The sequence below is a fragment of the Epinephelus lanceolatus genome, chromosome 2 (assembly GCF_041903045.1).
Source record: "Epinephelus lanceolatus isolate andai-2023 chromosome 2, ASM4190304v1, whole genome shotgun sequence".
Classification (NCBI taxonomy): domain Eukaryota; kingdom Metazoa; phylum Chordata; class Actinopteri; order Perciformes; family Serranidae; genus Epinephelus; species Epinephelus lanceolatus.
The window spans coordinates 26,042,234-26,067,373 of record NC_135735.1 but is presented as its reverse complement, the minus strand read 5'-3'; the positions used below and the strand labels follow the sequence as shown (position 1 = coordinate 26,067,373).

The following is a 25,140-nucleotide window of genomic DNA, read 5'->3' as shown; positions in this document are numbered from 1 at the left end:
AAGCAGCGGATTAAAAAGTGGATGATCTGAGAATTGGAACATAGTATTCTATTTCTCAGAACTGCTAAATATTTACAGTGTTAGATTATTACATTAGATAGATAGCTCCCACTGTTGTTCTCTGCAGTCCTCTCCATTATCCTCACTCCACTGAAAATCTTATTTCCCCATTCTCATGATATAACTTGCCGTCTCAATACTCCTCTTGTTCCTCATGTAGGTAATAATGCATCTCAATTCATAAACCCTTTGTGTTAACCTCCATCTGTATCTCTTTTTAATCTTTTCCAACACATTATCTTTTCTTCTTCCCTACTTTATATGAATGCATCAGTAACATCTGACAGTTCTTCCCAGAAGTGATTGCACCAAGCTTGGAATGTTATGGCTTGTCTAATCTTCCTGTTTTCCTGACTGTCAAAGATGTCCTGGCTCGCTAGAGAATGCAGGGATGAGCCTCCCTGAAGGGGGATGGGCAGCAGGGGAGCAGGAGGGCGGGGAACCAAAGGCCAACAGAATGAGCAATGAAAGCTTTGTTTACACCACCAGCAGTCCGGTTTTTGAATGTGTGTTTGTGTGCACCCCATGTCAATATAGGCACAGGACACACCCAGAATGTGTCACGGCCCTGTTTTTTATAGTGCAACACTGTGTTGAGGAAAACTCAATTAAATATTCATGGGTTGTTGTTTTTTGATTGCTTGGTTGATAATTTCCTCTAATCCCGTGTATTAATTTTTTTCTATGTCAAAATACCAAGTCCAAAATAATACTCACGTAAAACAGTTAAAAAGCATTACAAACTAGATCCTTCAAAATAATCAATAGAGTTATAACAACACAGTTTCAACAGAAAACTAACATTATAACCTTTTATGGTGGTTTGATTTAGTGCAGGACTGTTGTGTTAGACTGCATTAGTATTAACTAAATGTTCCTAATAAATTGGCAATGAAGTGTATGTTGTCCTATAAAATTAAGCTGCACAATGCACACATAGCCTCAAGTTGGCCATGACTGATAAAGAAAATTCTTTCCTTCAGTGTTTTGTATAGTGTCTAGTAGTATCTTTTTTTATATGTGTGAACAAAGGAATGTGTGTCTTATGTAGGACAGGATTTGGACAGTCTCCTCTCCTTATCTCCAGCTTGTACAAACTAAATGTGGAAGTTCAAACACAGTTTTCAACCAACAGCAGCAAGTTAGGGATGTGGTGCCAAATATTAGTGAAATTGGGGCAAAGCAAAATAATGTTTAACCCAACCTTGCTCTTTTCACATTGCTCAGTGACACGCTGTCAGTTTGGATATGTTTAATTTAAACTGCTGGCTGTTATTTTTTTGTTCGTGTCGCTCAACTGTCGTTCACTTGCAGTGCATCAGGAGAACATTCCAGTGTTTTAACAGGGCAGTGTGGGGTGTGTTTGGCGGCGGTTTCACCCAGAGCGCACTGAGTTACAACAAACAAGGATTATGTAGCTGATATGCAGAATCAGTGCAGGGGCTGATGAAGGCTTTTTAAAATCCATATCAGCTCAGGACGTGCATAGTGGTAGGGTCACAAAACTTTTTAAATGTCATTGCCAGTGTAGATCCTAACTACGTATAAAATAATAATGCTGTGCCTGTAGTTGAGATGGCTACAAACAAACAGGTATGAAAGTCACTTGCAACTACAACTGATCCACCAACATCACAGCCATCTAAAATACTAACTTATTCCACTCAAGTCGAAGAGGACAGATGTTCAGTTTGCTGCTGTAAAGACAGGGTGAGTTTAAAGATACATTTGTGAGACAGTTTTAAAATTGTTTATGAAAGAAAGCTGATGGTATGATGTAGATATTTTGTATGTACAGTGCCCTCCAAAAGTATTGGAACAGTGAGGGCAATTCCTTTATTGTTCTTGTAGACTGAAAATATTTGGGTTTGACATCAAAAGATGAATATGGGACAAGAGATCAACATTTCAGCTTTCATTTCCAGGTATTTACATCTGGATCTGATACACAACTTAGAAGATAGCACCTTTTGTTTGAACCCACCCATTTTTCATGAGAGCAAAAGTATTAGAACATGTGACTGACAGGTGTGTTTTGTTGCCCAGGTGTTTCCCAATTACATTGATTATTCAAACAATAAATAGCACTGGATGTCTGAGCTCAGTTTCAGATTGGGTACGATAGGTTTTGCCTGTGCAGACTGCATTTAGAGGTGGAACCAACATGAAAACCAGAGAGCTGTCTATGGGTGAAAAAGAAGCAATTGTGAATCTGAGAGAAGATGGACAGTCAATCAGAGCCATTGCACAAACATTGGCCATAGCTAGTACAACCATTTGGAATGTCCTGAAGAAGAAAGAAACCACTGGTGTACTAAGCAACAGACGTCTAACAGGTAGACCAAGGAAAACATCAGCAGTTGATGACAGAAACATTGTGAGAGCTGTAAAGAAAGACCCTAAAACAACTGTTAGTAACATCAGCAACAACCTCCAGAGGGCAGGAGTGAAGGTATCACAATCTACTGTTCGCAGAAGACTTCATGAACAAAAGTACAGAGGCTACACCAGAAGATGCAAACCACTCATTAGCAAGAAGAATAGGAAGGCCAGGCTGGAATTTGCCAAAAGGTACAGAGATGAGCCTCAAAAATTCTGGGAAAAAGTTTTATGGACTGATGAGACAAAGATTAACTTTTTCCAAAGTGATGGAAAGGCGAAAGTTTGGAGAAAGAAAGGATCTGCTCATGATCCCAAACATACAAGCTCATCTGTGAAACACGGTGGAGGTAATGTCATGGCTTGGGCTTGCATGGCTTCTTCTGGGACGGGCTCTTTCATCTTCATTGATGATGTAACACATGATGGCAGCAGCAAAATGAACTCAGAAGTCTACAGAAACATTTTGTCTGCTAATTTAAAGAAAGATGCAACCAAACTGATTGGGAGATCCTTCATCATGCAGCAAGATAACGACCCAAAACACACTGCCAAAACAACAAAGGAGTTCATCAGGGGCAAGAAGTGGAAGGTTTTAGACTGGCCAAGTCAGTCTCCAGACTTAAACCCAATAGAGCATGCATTTTACCTGCTGAAGAGGAGACTGAAGGGAGTAACCCCCCAAAACAAACAACAACTGAAAGAGGCTGCGGTGAAAGCCTGGAAAAGCATCACAAAAGAAGAATGCAAAAGTTTGGTGATGTCAATGGGTCACAGGCTTGATGCAGTTATTGAAAGCAAAGGATTTGCAACTAAATATTAAGTCTCATTCACTTTAATCTATTTTAAGTTTATATGTTCCAATACTTTTGCTCACCTAAAAATTTTGTGTTCCATTACAAATAATGCTATCTTCTAAGTTGTGTATCAGATCCAGATGTAAATACCTGGAAATAAAAGCTGAAATGTTGATCTCTTGTCTCATATTCATCTTTTGATGTCAAACCCAAATGTTTTCAGTCTACAACAAAAGTAAACGAATTGGGCTCACTGTTCCAATACTTTTGGAGGGCACTGTATATTTCTTCTCATGTGTATACATTGAGAAGAATGGTCCCCAAAATGTACAGGGCCCTGTATTTCTGATGAAATATTTTTATGCTTTTGCGCCGGCAGTAGTTGTGGCTGGAGGCATTGTGTTTTCTTTTTTCTTTTTTTTAAAGATATGTTTTTGGGCATTTTTGCCTTTAATGTATAGGACAGCCAAGTGTGAAGGGGGGAGAGAGAGAGGGGGATGACATGCAGCAAAGGGCTACAGGCTGGACACGAACCCGGGCCGCTGCAGCAACAGCCTTGTATATGGGGCGCCTACTCTACCACTAAGCCACCGACGCCCCTGAGGCATTGTGTTTTCACGGTGTCCATCCGTCAGTACATATTTCTGTCTGTCTGTTCGTCTGTCCATCCCATTCTCATGACCGCGATATCTCAAGAACACCTTTAGGGAATTTCTGCAAATTTGGCACAAATGTTCACTTGGACACAAAGATGAATTGATTAAATTTTGCTCTTCATAGATCAGAGGTCAAGGTCAATTTGATTTAGTCTGTCTCCATCACATTTTTTTCAAATTGGCACAAATGTTCACTTGGACTCAGCATTGAACTGATCTCAGTGAGGTGTTTGAAGGTCTCAAAGGGTTACCGTGACCTCACAAAACATGTTTTTGGCCATAACTCAATAATTAATTCACTAAGTAAATTTCACACAAATGTCTTAATAGGATAAAATGATGATGTGATGACAATTTATATTCCAAAGGTCAACTTTAGCATCATAATGTTCTGCAAAAACACTTTTCTGGCCATTACTCAGTGTCAGATCTCAGAAACATCAGGGGAGACATTTGGTCAGATACTGAACTGGTGACACTAATCAAAGGGATACGCATTTGTATACACCGAGTTCTCTACTCAGTGCAGTGAGTTAGAAAGTGAAGTCATTGTAACCTGAATTGTGATGATACTTTCATCATTGCATAGCTTGATTCCTGAAATTGTTTACCACTCTTACACAATGTTATTCCTGCCTTACCAGTTTACTCTATATCACTGCAGTGCTCAGCCTCATCTCTGATCCCTGGGGCATGTGGCTCACATCACCTAGGCTTGGCAAAACCTCAATTTTGCTAAGCCACCCATTCCCATAGTGTTCATGTTTACAATGTACTGTTTTCCTCTTGGCTACCCCCCTCTACGCCCCCTACCCTCAGGAGATCATGGTGGTAAACAGATATTTACAAAATAATCCCAGGTCTACTTAATTAGGAGCCCCTCCCTGGTGGTTAGTCCTGCTCCCTGGGAACAACCCAGAGCTGAGGAGCCTGGCCAATTATACACTAACACAACAACCATGTGCCCCTCTCTGCATACCACCCTCGCTGCTGTGTGTTTTGTGGGTTGTCATAACTGTGTGTATGTGTCTGCATGCGAATGGGCACCAGTTTGATTTAGCAATTTATGAAATATGAAAGTTAATAAGCTTCCTCCACTACTCTACTTGCATTGTGCTGCATGTCTGACAGGAAATTGAATTGGAAGCAGACAGTATGAGCTGATGGGAATCCCCCTTATCACAAACAGCAGTGAAAAGGCATTTCCTACGTTAAAACACGTCTGAGGAATGTGATCAAAGCCAACGTCTTTCAGCATAAAGAGGACAATATCAATAATTTAACCAGTTCATAGCATTACATAATATTGTTTATGATGTTTTACCCAGTATAATCTTAAAGTCTTTGGACTCATGTATTCACATTTAATCATTTAACTCTTAAGATACTAAATATTTTTTGTTCCATCATTCCAGTTATTTATGTCATTAAAATACCTTTGAAACACAAAATCATAAAAAAAAACAACATATATTTCTTTGTTAATAACTTCTTAGAGGCAGGACAAAAAAAATGAATTAAATTGGTTATTTTATTGCAAAATATATCAAGTACATAATTCCCACCCGTCTATTCCTTGTACCCACTTTTTCCTGTTGACAGTGATATGGAGCCTGTATCTATTGGGGGAAGGTCAGGGCAACACAAAGGCTACGACAAAGAGACACATTATGTTACATATGAGCCAGTTTAAGGTTTCCAGTTCACATAACCTATCTGTCTTTGGTCTGCGGGAAACTCGGGCTAAAACAGGAAGAAAAAATCACTCCGATAAAGATTTATTGAATCACTTGATACTTTCACAGGCCCAGTCCACACAGACAAAAGTATATTTGTACATGTAGCTTTTTAATACATATGGGACTTTCATCCACATGGAAACTGACCAAAAGCAAATCATTTGTAAAACTCGATCCAGGGTAAAGATTTTCAGAAACTCAGTTTTCAGCGTCAACATGTAGACAGCAAAAGAGAGACCACACCGGGATGCATGCTATGCTAAGCTAGCACATTGCAAGATGGTCAGTAACGCCAGAACACCAGACCAGAAATATAACATACTCCAATAGCCTACAGATCTGGTGTACTGAGCCACTTTGGTTTCACTGTGAAATATGATGGCAATGGCAAGGAAGTGGTGGGTAAAGAACAACTGTGCACACCAAGCCAAATAATGACCACATCCTTCAAACCAGGGGACGAGAGCCACTGTGCGGTGGCAGCCTCTGGGTCAACAGCTAATGTTAGCACAAAGCACACATCGACAGCAATGAACAGCAACTGCCGGTGGTTCGGGTAGCCGATTTGGTCAGAAAGACTACGTTAGTGATAGCTGTTTAGCTTGTGTGTATAAGTGATTCTGGGATTTAACACAGATGTTTATTCATGTATGTATTAGACTGAAAGCGCTAGGAGAGCTTGTGGGACGTAGCAAATTCACCACTGACATTCAGTGGGCGAAAGAAACAACATTGATACTGTGCACCCTAATGTCAGTAGTAAAGGGGTGCTCAGGTATAGCTCCATCACTGTTCAAAGTAAAAAAGAGATCATACTTTATGTTAGTTTAAATTAATAAATGAATTAAAATAACATAAAATAAAAAAAAATAAAAACCATGGCTATTTCTCAGGCATTTTTACTTTTTTGCTGTATCGAAAACATACTGAGCCATGACACCCCTGTATCCTATCAAACCAAACTGTGAATTTTGTGAACTGTAACACCCTTATACTGAGGCCACTGGTTGCTTTTTTATCAGGCCTGTGTTTGGCCAACATCATCTTCTTTCTTTTTGTGTGGCTTTAGTGTTACAGTTATATTGCTGCCTGTGGGTTTGGCATACTATTTACAGCACTTCAAATTTGTTTTTGCATTTTCATTTGGACAAAGATTTTTTTTATAATAGTCTGTGGACAGGGATTTTATTTTAGATCAAAGGAGGGGAAAACCCTGTTTACAAAAATAGCCTTGTCTGTGTCAACTAGGCCTTATGGTTTTATTATTTAATCAATAAGAGTCACAGAGCTAGTCCATGGTTCAGGTTGACACACCTAAAGCTCCTTAGTTACGATGCAGTTGTGGTTTACAGTGCAGAGCTTTTGGCACTCAGTGCACAGCCTTGTCCCTCTGCTCCTGTGCATTTTTTTAAACACTCTAAGGGAACAGCAGTGAAATCCCCCAGCCACAAAGCTCCATGGTATCAGGCTTTACGGCACTCCCATATAGTCTCTAGTCTCTTGTCCCTCGAGCTTATCCCTCCTCCCTCTGATCACCTGGCTTTACAGCACTGTGGGGGGAAATGCGGCTATTCCCTTGCCTCTCACTCCAGTCTCAGAGAGCAAGGGGTAGAGCGACAGGAGCCTTTGAGAGAGAAAATTAAAAGGAAGGAAAGAGGAACGGCCAATAACAGGGCAGAGAGGTGCAGAGCATTCGAGCGAGATATAGGAAAAAGGAAGGTGGGTGGAATAAATGGGAAGATTTAGATGGTTGTTGTAGATGCAGAGCTCCATGATGGCATCGTCCATACAGCATAGGCACATAGTCCTGCCAGAGTGATTTGATACTCAACAGAAAAATCATTTTGGACCACAGACCACAAACAGTTTTGTTACATGATGCATTGTGATCCACAAAGCACCCACTTCAGTTTCGGGTGTATGTGTTGTGTTCATCTAAACCTATCGTAAGTCTTCACTGGCACTCTTTTTTGAGCTAAAATTGTATATATGTCCTGTTTTAAATTTAGAAATACTATATGGCAGCTGGATTCGCATGGTATCACATATAAATCCATCTTGTCGGAGCTTCCAGCAGCTCAGTAGGGAGGGCGGGCATACCATGTACAAAGGCAGCATCCTGTCTCATCCTGCATCAAAACTGTATTGTCATTAAAGGCAAAAACCCCCAAAAATAATCTAAAAAAATCTATTTTGTCAGGCTTCAAGTAATGTGTTTGTGTCACTCAACATCCTGTGAGGAGCTACTGGCAGCTACAGGCGTGGTTTAGGTGTGTGCGACAACAATGGATGTAAAAACGAACTGGATACAACATTGGAGGCGGAGCCCCATTACCTGTTCATTACTATAAAAGTTGCTCAGTGGAGTATGAAGCCAAAAAATGTTTGACTTCCAGGTTATTAAATTAATCGGATCTTCCGCATTGTTGGTACCATAGAGCAAGCACGCTAGAGACTTCTGCTAGCTGAGCAGCTAACTTCCAGTTTAGCTCTCTGCCAACTTGAATGGGGATAGACTTGCAAAATGAAATGAACAAATCCGGATAGTGAAATGTGTCATTTTGCAGGGGCTGTTACGCTCAAAAAATGTATCCACTGATTTTAAGATGTCTCTTTCCCAATGTTAGTCTGTGGGGGGAAAAGACAGATAGTTCATCCAGTCACCTGCCGAGTATTTTTTGAAAGTGCCTGCCCTTTTTCAAATAGTTTTCAATGACAGCCTCTCAGATGGTTCTTTGTAACAAACCATCCATCAAGTTAGTAAAATACAAGAGTTTCTTGTTATGGATTCCTTGGTTTGTGCCTGTTGTCTTGCTACAAATACAATTGTGTACACTGAACAAGGGCTTTATAAGTAATCATGTAAGGATCGATCCCCCTGTTAGCTCCCAAAATGAAATAAACTGCATCAGGTGTAATATTGACACTTGGTACTCAGAGTGCTCTGCTGCACTAAATCAAGCACTGTAACATTTCATTACTGTGGTCATTGAGTCTTGTCAAACACAGATGTACCAAAGATGTAACACATATAACACACACCCAAACAGGCCAGAGACATTGTTCATGTCCGTACATACACCGGTGCTTTTCTTGCTGTAACATGTCAAGATGTCTGTCATGAAGAAAGGTCAGTTCTCAGTTGGTTAAAAGACTGCAGTAAGAACTACTGTACTCATCAGGTAGTAAGACCAGATCTAATAGCTTCTGTCAGATTTGTCCACTGTCATGTCCTCGCTTACCTTTGCCCCAGCAGGCTTTTGTCAAAATAGCCTCTGGCCTGGAAATGAGCCTGAGAGTCTGGCTCTGGCAAAGCAAATGCTTCACTGGGAGCTGTGAGAATACACCTGGTCAGATAAGTGATCCTCTACTGCTGTTGGCTGTAATAGGTTTTTTTTTTATGTTTGTGTGTCTACAGGTCACGCTCAGTAGGGGGTATTGGCAGGATTTGGGGTAATAGTTGCGCCCAGAATCGTCTCCAGGAGTCACGTGGACGTCACAGACTCTCCACCGTCATCCAACCACTGCGTCAGAATGCTGGGGAGGTGGTGGACCTCACTGTCGATGAAGATGGTAAGAACAAGGGAAATGTCTTTTGTCCAAGTACATTTTAACTTTGTCCATTTAAAACCTGGGTCATCAAAAAGGGGCTTGTGAACCCTAGGGGTCCTCAGAGTTACTGCAGGGGGCTGCCAAATTACTGCTTGATAATATAAGGTTTTTTTAAAATCAAATTGTGTCTGAAAATACATATTGAAATGAATCGAGCTAACGCACCTAGCCATGCTACAGCTGATGCTGACTTAGCAGCTACAGGGAAGCGTAAATGAGAGAAGACCTAAAAATATTCAGATAATTGTCTTAAATGCAAGTCAGTTTTAGACAAGATATGCAGTAGGGCATCACTGCTTCATGTCTTTCAAGTAAGGGGTCCTTAGCCTGAAAACATTGGAGACCCCTGGTTTAAAGGATCACTACGCATAGATTCACGAGACATCTCCCCTTTCAAGTTATCTGCCGTGTGTCGGCAGTGATGCCTTGATATATTGCTACATCTTTTGCTTCATATATGTGAAGGCCATAGACATTATTCTTTTATAACTTAAAGTGATCTGTGATATTAGCTTTGAATTTTTACAGTCAAATTCATGACAAGGTGGAGAAATAATATGTTGTAATATAATAGGTTGACATGGAGCTATGTGTTTGGCCGTATCACCCTGGGTGTGTAGTAGATACATTTTTAAGATGCTGCAGAGCTTCTCATTAATCTTCATTTAGATATAAGATAGGCACTTTACAGATGACTCAAGGAGTAACTAGAGCACTCAGAGAGCATAGACCTCCGCCAAGCAGCTCGGATTTCCCGCCATTTTATTATTTTATCCACTTTGCTTCAACCGATCACCACCAAAATTTTATCATCTGTTCCTTGTCCCATCATCAACCTTTCCTGAAAATTTCAAAATCCTTTCAGAACTTTTCGAGTTATTTTGCAGACAAACGGACGACGACAACATAACCTCCTTGGCGGAGGTTATTAATATGCTCCTAATCCTAACTGTTTACTACAAGAATAAAATGTATTCAGTGACTAAACATTTGTCTGAGACAGAGTGATCATAGAATAGAGTTTCACAAATGTGCCAGTGATATTTAAGATCCAAATATTTTAGATCCTAAACTACCAGGGTTGTTATTATGCCTTTCATATTAACCTAAATGTGCAACAATTAACCACTCAGCAGTTAGAATCGATTTTGTTGTCCTACATTAACCATCAACATTAACCCTCTTTTACTATATTTTCTGTAAAAGGGCGCTGCTCTGTAACCATAGGCATTTGTGTGACTCTCTTTATGAGCTCACACCCATGACGGATAGTAAAATTATGGCGAGCCAAAGTATTAGAGTATTTGTATTTCTTAGGGAAAAGAAGGGAAATTAATTTCTGAATCTGAAAAGCAGATGAAGTGCACACAGTGGAATGCTAATAAGGTCTGCTCTTCTCCTCGGCTTCTAAGCCTCTGCAGACAAGTACACACATGCTGCAGTCCACACTAGGGTTATTTTTTCCAGACAAAGTGTCAAGTTGGATTTTAGGTTGTCTACATGTTGTCATATTAAACTCATAACTATTCTTGTCAATTTATTTGAAAACTGATGTTGCATAAGAGAAATTTTATTAATAGTGGGATGATTTGGTGAACAAAACTCACACAAGGTGGGCTTCCATCCACCTCAATTTGCATATCAAAAACGCAAGCATATTGAAGTGCTGCAGAAAAGTTTAAACGCTACAGACAGAAAAAGTTGTTTTGGTGTATCAATAAAATTGAATGCAACTAATTGCAATGGAAACACATTAGTGGCACCAGACTGGAGAATCAGCGCCACCCATCACTTATCTCAATCTACCAACACCAAGTATTCACTTCTCAGTAGCGGATTGAAAAGCACGTTGCATTTTCTTTTACTGATTTCTGAAAATTCAGTTCAAATTTGCACTTTATTTGGATGGAAATCCAACTAGACCCCAGATAAAGACCCCTCCCCTTGTAGTGAGATTAGATTTTATTATGAAATATTTACAAGTAAATTTTATTTAGGATCAGTCACTGTTTTTTCTGTCAGTAACTCAAGAACTATTGTTTTGTCAAGGAACCGTGTGCTCTTTTCTCTCTCCTCTTTGAATGCATAGACTGGTGAAGCAACACCTTTAGTTCTCTCTCTGAGCATAAGTGTCACTTATCCTCCTTTTCTTAATTATCCCCTGCCTTTTTTTTCCTCCACAGATCTCTCAGTTGTGCCAACAACCTCTGGCAGCATTCACCCTCAAACAGTCAGGTCGTCGTCTTCATCATCTTCCCATCATGCCTCTACCTCAGAGCTCAATGATGCCCCAGGCCCTTCCACTAGCTGCCCAGGCTCAATACCTGAAAGTATGCACACACAGAGGCCAAGTGGCTCTACGCGCACAGCCACAGAGGGTAAGACAGGACATGGTATGTTGAAACCAGCTGTTGTGAACCATTTCATTTTGACACTTTTGCTCTGGGGCCCCTTAGGTCCAAAATAACTCCATTTCAGCTGCTGGTATTACGTATAATGCTTATGAATTAAAGTGTGAAATAGTATATATTGTGTTCTTTTTTGCCCTTGAAAACACTAACCAGCTGTCTGATCCTATACCTTTCTAACCATATCCCTTATTCCCATCAGATGACAGCAGACCAGGCTTGTCAGGTACAGCAGGAGAAAACGCAGGCGCAGCCATGCCCAGACTCCCATCTTGCTGTCAGCAGCACTCCCCGTGTGGAGGGCCCTCCCCTGGTCACCTGTCCCTGAGCCACTCTCATTCAAGCTGCTTGCAGGCGTCATCCTCTCAGCAGACCAGTGGCTCCCAGCACAGCCACGGTCATAGCCACAGCAATGCTCACCACTTCGTCCACCATGTCCATCACCCAGCACCACAGCCACCGGGCACCCTGCCCTTTCAAGAGCCGAGCTGCCCTGTGGAGCGACCCAGTGCTCTGCCTGCATCCTGTGCTGGAGTCAGCAGCAGCAGCAACAGTAGTAGTAGCAACAATACAGCCCACTACCACGACCAGGTATGATAATGATGCATTCATTAACAGTACACTATCAGCAGCACATAACACAAATTAATGTATGACCTGTAGTACCTAAATATATTTGTTATATGTGTGAGGAGATAGGATTAAGTTTTAAGTGTTAAAGCGTTTAAAATAGTCTTGCTGTGATGTCATACTATGCTAACTTCCTCCATTGCTATGTCAAAGCTTCACTATGCATCATCCCACCGTCCTCCCTGTCAGTTAGTAAAGGTTATAGTCCAGCACTTGTCACTAATCAGCACGCACGCTCTATCTCCAAAACAGCATTTAGCTTGAGACTAAAGTAGGCAGAACACACTAAGTTTCCCTCTATACATATTTTTCTACTCAAAAAGGAAAATGCACCAGTGAAAATATACAATTTTAGAATACGTGGTATATGACCTGAATTTTGTATGACTCATTTAGCATTCCACAGGAGAAATTTGGCCCTCCTCTTTCTATAAATCTTCGCCTTCCTTCCACAGCAAACTCTGCCAGTGGACCTGAGCAACAGCAGTGTTCGGAGCGGTGGAAACAACGGGGCTAGTTTCCATGGCAGCACCTCGGCCTTTGACCCGTGCTGCCCAGGCTCCACCTCACGGCCGCCTGCTTACGTTTCCCAGGCCACCCCTGGGCCCAGCCAGCCAGCTGTGGTGGATTCATTCAGCTCCTCCATGGTGGCTCAGCCCCAGCCACAAACACAACCCCAGCCCTGCAGACATTACATGCACCCCTCCTGTGAGTACAGCGCCTTCGTGCAGTGCAGGAAATCAGACGTTCACCACTGTTTTTTCAAATGTGAATTTTAAAATCCCATTTAGTCATCTCTTGTTGTAGTCAAAAATAATGTCAACATGTTTTTTTTTAAATGTGTCAGTGTTACTAAGCAGTGTCTGGTTCAGTGTAACCATCTGCTCTGCCTGTGATAGAGTGCTGACATAACTGCTTTACAAAACATTTGACTGGCTGTATTGAAATAACGTCTCCATCTATGTACACAAGAAGAACCAAATTCTGTAGAATTTATGCATAACTAGAAGAGTGCCATCCTGAAGTAAGAAAATATAAATTTGTCCATTTTGGTTTCTGATTTTTTTCCTCAAAGGAGAACAGAGGAAAGTGGTTTACAGAGCAGACATGTGAGGCAAAAAAAATTCAATTTATTTTCAGTTGCACTTTCAAGTTTCAGCTACTGCATTTGGAAAATTCACTCATTTGCAGTGCCATATCACTTGTGAAAACTGGCAGCCAGCCACACTTCTCAAACCTAATGCTAATAGTAATTAACAGAGCCTGGTGGTTAATGTGCCAAGTGCTGTGGGAACTGTACCAGAAGTAGTTAATTGCTCATTTTACTTGGAATAGCTCAGTATGGAGAGTGAAGCGCTGTGACAAGGCTGTCTGGTGGGGATGTAGTAAGAGAGTTAGTTGCTGCTGGTGCCCACGCTCACCTCTCTCTCTCCCTCTTGCCTGCCTTTCCTCCTCATTGTACTGCTGCTTGGACAAGTGGCAAGGAAGTCTACACCAAGAAGAGCGGAAAACAAAAGAATAAATTAATATTTATCAAGTGGATGACTCACAGTGGTGAACTGATCTTTTTGTCTTTGCCAGAGAACAGAGAAGGTTTCAACAATAACAACAAAGCTACAGAGCCATCATCTTTAAAGGGATGGTTTGGATTTTTTGAAGTGGGTTATGTGAGGTACTTGACCTACAGTAGATGTCAATCGGTGCACTCCTGGTTTGGAGAAGCAGACAGCAGTGCCAACACAGAAGTTCAGCAATGCACTGCTGTGGACAGGAGCAGCAAAATGTATTTTAGCTGCCTAAAAAATCAGTATCAGTTTAAGTGGACCCTGTATTGAGAATATGTGCACTGCTTTACCTTGACATGAGATAGCCTCTTTCCTGTGGCACAACATTTTCTCATCTGTAGAACTTCTGTATTCCTACACATAAGCACCACCGTGCAGTGCACCGCATTACACTGCAGGGCTCAGTGGTTTTGGTCAGACTTTCAATGGCTGTCGGGTTTTTGTGATTTCCTCAAAGGATAAGTCTGGTGAAATTTTTCATTAATAACAAATTCCATAAAATGACCAACATCAAAAACAAATAGATTCAGTGGGCGTTGAGCATTATTTATTTATTTAACTATTTTGAACAACAATGTATATTAAGTACTACCTTGAGAAAGTATGAGAAAGTATCATGAATTGACAACTGTTAGTTTATTGACAGGCAACATATGCGACATGTTCCAATCCTTGTCTTTTAGAGACTAATCTAGCTTTTCTGTGCAATACAATAAAATATTTTTAAACAAATATAAGTTAGTAAAAGCTAAATGTACACAACACACTTAAGTAGAACAATAAAATTATACTAATGTAACTAATGTTATTCTTTTTTTTATAGTCTAAGTCCTCCGTCAAATATTCTTATTGGTTTTTATCATAATAGACAAATTCACCCTGTTTGTTATTCTGTTTGTTTTGTCAAGTTTTAGTTGAGGAAAATTCAACATTTTAGTTATATCATTGGCACAAATTACCTTAATTATTTTAGTCTAGTTTAGTCAATGAAAACTGTTAATTTCCTAGGGTTTTTTTCTAATATTGAACACTAATGTCAGTCTAGTTTACACAAAAACAATTTGTCTTTTTTGTAAAACTTATTTCACATAAGGTTTTAACTCACCATTATCTGATGAAAAACGCAGGTTGAATTATTAGGCTTCTTGCTACAATGTCATGTTTGGATCCCCCTGCATATAACCGACACTCATAACATCGACTGACACACACATACATACACACACACACAAATGCACACAAATGCACACACTGTATATACTATATATATATGTACTATACTATATATAGACACTTGCATTACAGACTGAAGCACCCTTAATAGCAAGTATTTCCTGTGTAGCCAAAGCCTGATGTAGCTTAATCCTCAGTGCTGTAGTGCCCCATTGTTGTCCAGTAAAAGTATTATTTGTGACCATTTTTTTTTAAAATGTCCCCTTCAGTAATAATGACTGGACTTAGGGCTGAGTGCCACAAACCAGCTGTAAAAGTTGGGAAATTATTTAACTCATGCACTGTTCAATTTGGTCTGTCCATGAGATTTGTTAACAAGAAAAAAGTATACAGTATCTTATCCTTTAATGTTTAAAGATGTTTTACTTATTTCTTTCCTTCTCTCTTTCCCTCAAACCCAGATGGCTCTCTAGCACGCTCACTGCATCATCAGCCCTCCTCCGCCTGCCCTCATTCCCATGGGAACCCCCAGCTTACACCTCAGCCCCCTCCACAAGGCGATTATGTCATTCCCCACACTGTCACCTTTCATCCGCCACTGCCATCCCACCCTTCAGGCCACGCCGTGCCCCCTGCCCCTCCCCCACCTCTGTCTACCCACCACCTTTCTAGTTCAAGTGCCCCGCTGGCCCAGCACCTGCCTACAGACCACCAGGCCCTGCCACACCATATGCCGGCGCTGGGGGCCTCGGTGCAGAGGATCCATCAACATGAGATGCTGCAGAGGATGGAGGTTCAGAGGCGCAGGATGATGCAGCACCCAACGTGAGTACCATCATCGCCCACATTCTTAGTGTTCATATTCGTGTAAAAGATAAAACTCCAGCTGTAAACCTGTATTTTCCTTTCTTTGCAGACGAGCACATGAGCGTCCGCCTCCACACCCTCACAGAATGCACCCCAACTACGGCCATGGTCACCACATCCATGTGCCACAAACTATGTCTTCCCACCCTCGCCAGCCTGAGCAGAGAACAGCATGGTCAGTATCAGAGGCTATAAGGTTTGTCTGATGGCTGGTTTCAGTTTCATATCAGCTAATCAAACATTACACATTTTAAATGTGCATCTATGATCCCTTGGTGTTATCTTCAGACAGACTACAGAAAGTTTTGATGAAATGACAACTGATCTCTTATTATGTGTTTGTCATCAGGGAGCTTGGCATCGAGGCTGGAGTGACTGTGGCACCGTACCCTTCAGGGCACCTGCACTCCCACCTGCCCCACTACCACCCTCCCCCCAGACTGCACCACTTCCCCATCCCCTTCATGGTGAGAGAAACCCTCAGCACACATGCATACATTAGCATAAATGAGAAAGAATCACTTTTATATGAAGTCTGGCTTAGATTAATGGTGCTGGCCCCTTATTTATAACATCAGTTATTTCAAGGATGGTTTGGTGAACCACATGAATAATGCATTAGCAATTAATAGTAGCTCATCGGGCATTTCAAGTGCACACTCAACAAATCCACAAGCCTCAAGACAGATCCTGTGCAAATGTAGTCGACAGTTTCCTGATGTTATTGCTTCTTTTCTTTTTTTACTTGGTCACCCTCAAACATTTGAACATTAGTTGTCTTCTACAATCAGTTCTCCTCTGTAGCATTGATGTGAGTGCACATAAAGTCAGGCTGCTGTTTTACAAATGCTTAGAGCACATCCACAGTTCATCACAGCGTGCATGCTCAGAATTAGGGGGTAGAGAAGTAGAACCAGTGGTTAGGCAAGTGAATTTTGATGAAGAGTCTTGGCAGAGTTCATTAGTTCTAATCTGTATACATCTAGGACCTTCATCATTACATATTTGCCATGTGAACACATTTGGAGGCCCCTCTAATTTGTTTTGAAATAAATTATCTTGTTAAAACTCAACTTTAATTTTAGAGCTGCCATTATCACTTAGAGCTTACATCAGGTGTAGTTTAGTTTAACTAAGAGTGGCCATGATTTATATTTCTATAATAACAACGAATCAAGTGATAATGTAAAAGTGGTCGTTTGTTATGACAGACCTACAAAGAGTTAGCTTTCAAATCTGCAGCTCCCCTCACCTTTACAGAGCTTTATAGTGAGGTTTTTTAGCCGTCCGTCTCACAAGTTAACTGTTTCAACTCACTTTCGGTGCTTTTATAGTATTGTTAGAAATATCAAGTTACCAATACATGTTGATTTTGAACGTTTGAAATGGTTTTGATACTCATTTTTCACAGTATTGATACACCAGTACGAGCTGTGGTGTCTCGCTCTCTCTTATTGTTAACATTTACGATAGTCATCCTGCTGTTTTCAAACCCAAGCTTCAAACAAAAGCAGAGTCTGTTTTACTAGCCAGGTGTGGGTACACATTTTGTCAAATAAATGCACATGACAAAACTACACTGCAGACAGACGCAGAGCTAGCTGGTGAACATAGTAGAGCATTTACCAGCTGAAAAGACAGATATTTCCCTTAGAGGAGTCTCAAGGAGAGTATTACCCTTAGAGTAAATTCATCAGGTGGCCACAAACACGACACCAAATAATTGCTTAAGTTGCCCCATAACTGCTGGATGTGTAAATAAGCAACTGTTTGCTAACACTAGCTATATCAACTTAAAGTTATGAACCCAAGCAGACTTTTTTTTATTGCAGGTTTAATATTATTCTCTGAGAAAATGCTACTGAAATACATGTACAAATACAGTAACATGGCATGGCTTAAAGTCAAATTACTCAGGCCCTAATAGCATGTATTATATTGAACACTCACCAGTAGCTTAAGACCCTGTCAAATAAAATAAGGTCTGTGGAATTATGAAATGAAAAAAGGGTTAAGAAGCCCTTTGATCCAGAAAGATTAAGTGCATTCGTTATGAGACAGACATGCTGAAATGTTTTCCCAAAGTTAAACAAAATGTGTTGTGCATGTGTTTTCTTTTGTCCCTCACAGCACACTGGCATATCTGAAGTGACCTACCCGCACATTCGGTACATCTCATCTAGAATGACTGGCTTTGGAAGAACCTATGAGGTGAGGACTGTTTTTGTTTTATAGCTATGCTAGATTTGTTTTTTCATCAGTCCCAGCACAACTCTGGCAATTAAAAGCATAAATGTATTACTGTTTCATTCATCACTGCCATCATCAATATTAAAGTTATAATTGCTTAACTCATCAATGCATGACTGATCACTATTTTCATACTGTTTTAATGAGGGCGCATTATAATAGTTTACACACTGGAGTTAATTTGTATTCAGAATACACAAATACACAGTGCGTAGCTGTCACAGGGAAAGCAGAATGTAATACTGTAGTGGAGAAGAGCGCACAAAGAAAAAATTTAATGTCTTCACAAAAAAACAATCTTGACTCAAGGTCCACCTACTAGCTTTTTTCCAGAGTGTCGTCAGTGGATGGAGGTTGCTCATTTTAATGTGTTGTTTCACTCGAGGCAGGTGTTCCTCAGTTGGCAGAGCAGATCGGCCATTGATCATAATGTTGGCAGTTTGATATCCATGTTGAATGTTTTCTTGAGCAAGACACTGAACTCCAAACTTTGTTTTAGCTGCGACCAGCACTGTATTTAAAAAATCCCGAAGGTATGATTTTCAGTACTGTAAAAAATACAGATGCTCCTCTCTATATTAAACTGATACAGAGATGCTGTATTGAGCTGTTGTAGTACACAGCATCCCCCACCAGAGGCCAGTCTCTACTGGTGGAACAGGCAGCTTAGCTAAGAAAGAGGGCAACGGTGAGTGTTAGAGATAACATTACAGGACTAGTGAAAAAGAAAAATACATCTGCCCCTGTTTGGGAGTATTTTGGATTTAGTCCTAATGATGAAGATGAGCGAGCCAACACAGACAAAGCTGTGTGCACTATTTAGCCACATGATTTTATTCAGCTGTAAGTCCTCCACCACCATCCGCACATGATCTCCGTTCAGCCCACTGATGTGTCTGTATCCACCACAGCAACAGGTACCTTCAAGTAGGTCCTCGAGCAAGGATCTATGGAAGAGGGGTGCATATTTCCTGTCTATTGATTATTCTATGGGCCATAACTATTTAAACCTTGCGAGAATTGACTAAGTAGACTATGTTTAATATTAGAAATACAGCATTATAGGTTATTACAAGATAATTACACACATGCGTCTATCCACCAGCAGTTTAGCCTTTACTTTTTTCCGTTTCTTTGTTTATTTTTACACGAATACCATCACATACCGTATACCCCAGTGAAATGTGACGATAAGGTATAAAGGTATGAAAAAGTAGATGCTACCCAAGCGTAGTGGCAAAATGAGTAGCCTAATGCAAAAAACATATCACTTCCAAATGGATTCACAGACTTATGCTAGATTTTGCGGAAATGGTCTTGAACCAAAGGACAGCTGAAGAACTGTTAATGCTAATTGTCTAAAAGGGGCAACATGTACACATACATGGTCTCAGCTATTGTGAATGCATGCTTCTTTATTAGCAAGTTTTACTCACTGCGTCACCTGGTTTAACCACTAAATCTGACGCTAAGATTATTAAATGAAAAGCCAAGCTTTAGACAGAAAAAAGAGCTTAAAAAACAACAACAAAGACGGCCAGGTTTGCTGCAGTTGTGTGCTCTGTAAGAGAAAATTGAGCAGTTACAAAAACCAATGTGTGCGTTTGTTCATCACTTTTCTTCGTGGTTTGTTTATTCTGCATCCATTCAGGACCTGCTGCATTTAGAGGAAAGATTGGGGACTGTGAACCGAGGAGCCTCTCAGGGAACCATAGAGAGGTGCACTTACCCACACAAGTACAAAAAGGTGAGGACCTATGAGAGTGTGTGTAATTATGTATATATTGTTCATTGCATTTTGCAGATACTGTGTGTAGTTGTGCATGTCTGTTACAGTTTACTCTGGGACAGAGTGCGCAGTGGTCTTTTGTGCTCATTTCAAACGTCTGATGTTTTAGCAAAATACTGTAGTGTGTTGTAGAATGCAGCTGTGAAGACAATGTTGAGGAAAAGTTTCCTTAGCGGTTTCCAAATGTATCTAAACAAGCAATCTAACACCCTGCCACCCAATACAGAAGGTGTTGGAGAGAGACATTGACCAAGAGTTAACCCCTGAAGCTTGGGCATCTATTGGGAAAAATATGCACGCAACCCCAGAATCGGTGAGAAATAATAAACAAATCAATTTGGAAACATGTCTCTGCTCACATGTACAGTAGATGTTAGTATTAGTCTTGGGGGCCAGGGAATTCGGCTCTAGAATAACATTGATTTGGATAATTTTGATATGTTTAGCTTAGAGACAATAGATAGAAAGTGTTTTCTATTTTCAGGACAAAATGACCATTCTCTCTGTCCCCAAAGGAATTTAATGTTTTTTGTTGAAGTGTTTGTTATAAACATAGTTACCTCTTTATAGACTATATTATATTTTTATACCAATGTAATATGTAATGTTACCACAGTGTTTAAGTTGAGCAGTGGAATATTAGGACTATTAACCATATGTAGTGAGTCTGCTGAGGCAGCTCCACTGATCGACGCTGCATATCAAAAGTTACGTTTCTAAATGTTTCTCACAAACAGAGAAAGCTGCATGGTAAGCAAGATGAAGACGAGGGGGCAGATGAAGACACAGAAGAAAAATGCACCATCTGTCTGTCAATACTGGAGGAGGGGGAGGACGTCAGGTAAATGGATCCCCTCCTGGGTGTTTGTGCCGTTCGCTGTTCACAGTTTTAAGTGTGTTCAATTATGCTTTCAGGGGCGTGACATGTGGGATGGCAGGTGTAGTTGTTCCATTTTGCCACCGTCTCTCGAGATGTACATTTTTTAGACCCAAAGGTATAGTAATCAACAGAAAACCCCAGAGTGCCTCAAAATTACCGGCCTCATGGAGCTGCTTTTTGGCACTCACTCAGGTTTTTTTTAAAAGAGGATTTTCTGCCCTCTGTTGGTGTAAAAAAAAAAAGTGATGAGTTTCACGTTTTTACACTCTTTTAAAAAAATATTTTTATTTTTATTTATTTATTTTTTTTAACAAATGGAGGGATTTTATTTTTTTCTAAATTATTTACAGTCTCCACTTTTAGCTTCTGAATAATTTTGATTATATATTTCCAAACTATAACACATTATAGGACTTTTTTCTTAAATGGTCATATTCAGGTAAAAATACTTTGCTGGTTTATTAATCCTCTGTCAGCAAAAAAAGAAGGTTTTATACATCTCTGATAACCAGATGTTCCTCACACCTCTAATATAAATTATTAATGTTAAAGATATACTGTGCAGGAATTTCCTAAAAAAACAATGTATAGCCTCATACAGAAGTAATCCCTCTCCATCATCATTTAGACTAGAAGTGTGTGGTGATGTGTTTCTCTGCAGAGACTCCGACCTCTGTCTGCATTTTCTTATTTTCGTATTTACTGTGTTCAGGGATGTTTATGGGTGTGAAAACCCCATAATGCAGGTGCCAGACTAAAGCAGCAGACATCCAAGAGACACAACACAGAATAAATACAAATATAATGAGGCAAAAAAAAAAAAAAAAAAAGTGAGAGTGAATCTGGGATTGGCTTTTACTTTTAACTTTTGCTGGGGAGTGTGTTTACAAACAGTAACTGACAATCCTGCATAATGTACCTTTAAACTTAGCTAGCTAGTACAGTATCTCTTCACTAGTGTTACCATTTCTACTAAATAAAAGTGCAAAAAACAGGACAAAGTTGTGGGACAGGCTGTGAAAGGAGTGCTTGACTCAGTAGCTTTGTCAAAGTGCAGCCGTCTCTGAAGAATAAACCTGCTTATTTATGTTTTGTACAAATAACTCAAATGTTTGAAGGCTCTCCCAGGACATTTTTATAGGATAAGATTGGGAGTATTTTATCTTTTATTGACTGCAAATCTCATAAAAAGACCAAACCCAAAATGTGTTAGACTGTTTCTCGGTACTTTCAGTTTAACTGAAACACAGCCCCAAGCCCATTTGTTCCTAATAAAGATGAAAATCTTAAAAATTGGGTCACAAATATATCGGCTGTGGTCGAATAGTCTTTGTTGCTGACAAAGGTAAAATGAAGCAGATGTATCTAAGTAGCAGCGGTGAAAAGAGTTGTTTGAATTCTCTGAATACTGAGGAATGGGGCTTCAGTGCGTCCTTTCTTATCTCCTTTAACATACAGTATGATACACTGGACCATCCTTTATGAAAGGAGGGGAGATAATGCCATCCCACAATTCTTGTGGCAGCAGCATTTAAAGCGGCTGTCCTTTCCCAAGCCCTCCTGAATTATCCATCACATCTTTCATTAATTTTATAGAGGGCAAGGAAATGTGTTTAGGAGAAAACAAAAGTCATACATTTTTTGACTATACGACTGGATCCCTTGTTTTTTGGTACAGCAAGGTGTGGACGCAAGTCACATGACTCAGACTTGACTCATACTTGAGTCATGAATGTAATGACTTCAGCCTTTTGACTTGTAAATACTTGATACCTTCCCCCAAACCCAAAGATTAAAAAGTATGTGATTTTAAAAAGGGGTACAAACCACTTAACTTCCCAAATAAATTTATGTTAACATTTATCTTTTCATGTCCTTTAGACAAAAAAGATGCAGCAACATTCAAAATCACTTTAAAGGAAGAATAGCCTCACAGAAAATGTCTTGCTAATTTGGGAAGAGATAAGATGATGTAAACACAAGACAAGACTGAAAAAAAAAATAATCCCGTTGTGATTAATAGAGCTAAATGAAAAAACAATATCAGTATTTTTTTTTATGATTAAGCTCAGTCACACTTGTCTTAACAGACTTGTTTAAACAAATACAAGTTTTAAAAAGTATTGATGTTTTTTGTGTATTCAACATATTATTCACTGTACCCATTGCATTACATCTGGTCAAGTGTACATCATGACTTGTTTAGGACTCAAAACTCTAAGCTTAGGACTTGGGACTTGACTTGAGACTTACTTATGACTTAAAACAATGACTTGTTCCCACCTCTGGCAAATAATGTATTTACTGGGGACTATTTTCAGCAGTGTAATGATGTGGTTCACTGATGTGTCTTAAATAGAGCTCTGTGGCACATAGGAATCAGCTGTATCAGGCTACAGAGACCTGTAGGATTAAGTCATTGTTGGTTTTAATCTTTGCCTCTGTTTCCCCTCCAGACGCCTACCATGTATGCACCTCTTCCATCAGCTGTGTGTGGATCAGTGGCTCCTCACCAATAAGAAGTGCCCCATCTGCAGAGTGGACATTGAGGCGCAGCTGTCTGCTGAGAGTTGATGCTGTTTTTCTAACAACCCCTTTTTGTTCAAAGTTTATTTTGAGATCATATTAATTTTCTCTTCAGTACTGCAGTCAACCAAAGATGGCAACCTGCGCAGCTCTACTACGAGAAAATACGAGAAAAACAAACAAACAAAAAAACACCTGACAAAAAAGCATTGAGCCTAGAGTGCCAGCTATCACATATTACTACAACAGCTAGAATTCTCCATTAAGGGTTTAAGATTTTATTGTATTTATAAAGCTTTTATGTAGCTTTTGATTGTTTCCTCAAGTGTCATTTTTTGTTCTTGTTTCTCTGCATGTTTCCTTGCAATGCATTTCTTTGCACATATAACGTGGGCTTTAACACGGCCTAACAACTCGCAGGTGAGGATAGCTGCTCTAGTAAAGACGCATTTCTGTAAACCTAATGCCTTGCTTTACTAGAATAGAATGTCACCCTCCAGTTTTGAAAAAATAACATTGCAGGATTCGTTTTTACCAATCATTGTATTGATTAGTTTATGTTTAGAAGATGTGGATTGTTAGTGAAAGATGTTTTTTAAGTAAATCCAGACATTCCTAACTAGGGAAATATGTTAACAGATCAGCTGCTGTATTAGTGCACACCCAGTATTTCTAGAGTGGAAATAAACTCCAATGTTCACCTCACCTCCCAGAATATGCACATGCTTTGCTACAGTTACACTTCCCTCCAGCACCTTCATTCGACTAAAAACACCGTTGTCACTTTCATCTGATGTATTTTAGAGAACCAGAAAAAGAATGTCACGTCCCTCTCTTTGACTGTTCTTTCTAAACTGAACGATTGTTGGGACCTGCTATGAATCTTCATTTTATGGGGGGTCGCGCCTGCAGATGGGTCTGTGACGGCTAAGGTTTCTGTCAGATGATCTCTGGTCAACATGTGTGTAAGACATTTCACATGAGCCTGCGACCTGGGATCATTTCTGTCAGTTTGACACCGGCAGTGACGTTGACTTTAAGTTCCCGTGTGTGTGCGTGCACGTGTGTGTTCAGAGGGAAATACACAGCTCAATTTGGGATGAATATTTACTGTTTGTTCTCGCACTTCAAAACCATTTTATCCACCCTCCCTTTTGTCTCTCTGTAGTTGAGCAGCGGCGTCCATTTTGGCTGCTGCAGAAAGAAAAACACTAATACTGTTGACTAACTCACTCGCATAGACTTGCACAAGAGAGAAAAAGGTAGGAGAGTAGTAGTGAATATGACAGTGCACTGAGGCCATGTATTTCCACTCTGATGAACATTAGAAAAAAAGAAGAAAAAAAAAAGATATTTTGAATGGAGTGTTGAAATGCAGTACTTAAAGCAGGTATCCATGCATTCATTGACTTAAAGGCACCAGGATCATATTCTGTGGGATTTATATTAGTTTTAAAAAATAATATTAATAAACTTGGATAACTCTTGAGTCTTTTCCTCAGTGTCCTCTTTGAAAATCATGTATGAGTGAATGTTGGGTTCTTGATGAAACAGCTGTCACTGAGCACATTGTATGAATCAATCAATAGAGTCCCCACAACGAAAACTTGGATTTTCTCCAGTGTTAGAGAAAACACTAGATTACTCAACCACATAGAATATTTTTCTGGATGAGGCGACTTCTTATCCATTAGCATTCTCCCATGTGCAAAAAAGGTTGAGGAACCAGTTACGTTTTTGTGTTTGTTAGTGTGATCTTCATCGCCCTGAACACCAAAGATGAACATCCAGATGTTGGCTTAAAGATTT

The 25,140-nt window shown here is 40.0% G+C and overlaps 1 protein-coding gene across 5 annotated transcripts in view; it reads left to right on the top strand.

Annotated features, from left to right (window-relative positions):
* rnf111 (ring finger protein 111) overlaps positions 1-24,820 on the top strand; it is a 38,987-nt gene extending 14,167 nt beyond the window's left edge. For 4 of the 5 annotated variants that reach the window (XM_033622446.2, XM_078175736.1, XM_078175732.1 and 1 more), the window contains 12 exons: positions 9,050-9,204; positions 11,427-11,621; positions 11,854-12,242; positions 12,737-12,989; positions 15,481-15,844; positions 15,936-16,061; positions 16,236-16,353; positions 18,017-18,097; positions 19,788-19,883; positions 20,152-20,238; positions 20,663-20,766; positions 23,262-24,036. In XM_033622446.2, the coding sequence (XP_033478337.1) occupies positions 9,050-9,204; positions 11,427-11,621; positions 11,854-12,242; positions 12,737-12,989; positions 15,481-15,844; positions 15,936-16,061; positions 16,236-16,353; positions 18,017-18,097; positions 19,788-19,883; positions 20,152-20,238; positions 20,663-20,766; positions 23,262-23,379 (2,086 nt within the window). In that variant the 3' untranslated portion in view covers positions 23,380-24,036. Of the gene's footprint in view, positions 1-9,049; positions 9,205-11,426; positions 11,622-11,853; positions 12,243-12,736; positions 12,990-15,480; positions 15,845-15,935; positions 16,062-16,235; positions 16,354-18,016; positions 18,098-19,787; positions 19,884-20,151; positions 20,239-20,662; positions 20,767-23,261 lie in introns of all 5 variants that reach the window. The other variant, XM_078175741.1, reaches the window with a different exon arrangement.
* The last annotated feature ends 320 nt before the right edge of the window (positions 24,821-25,140 follow it).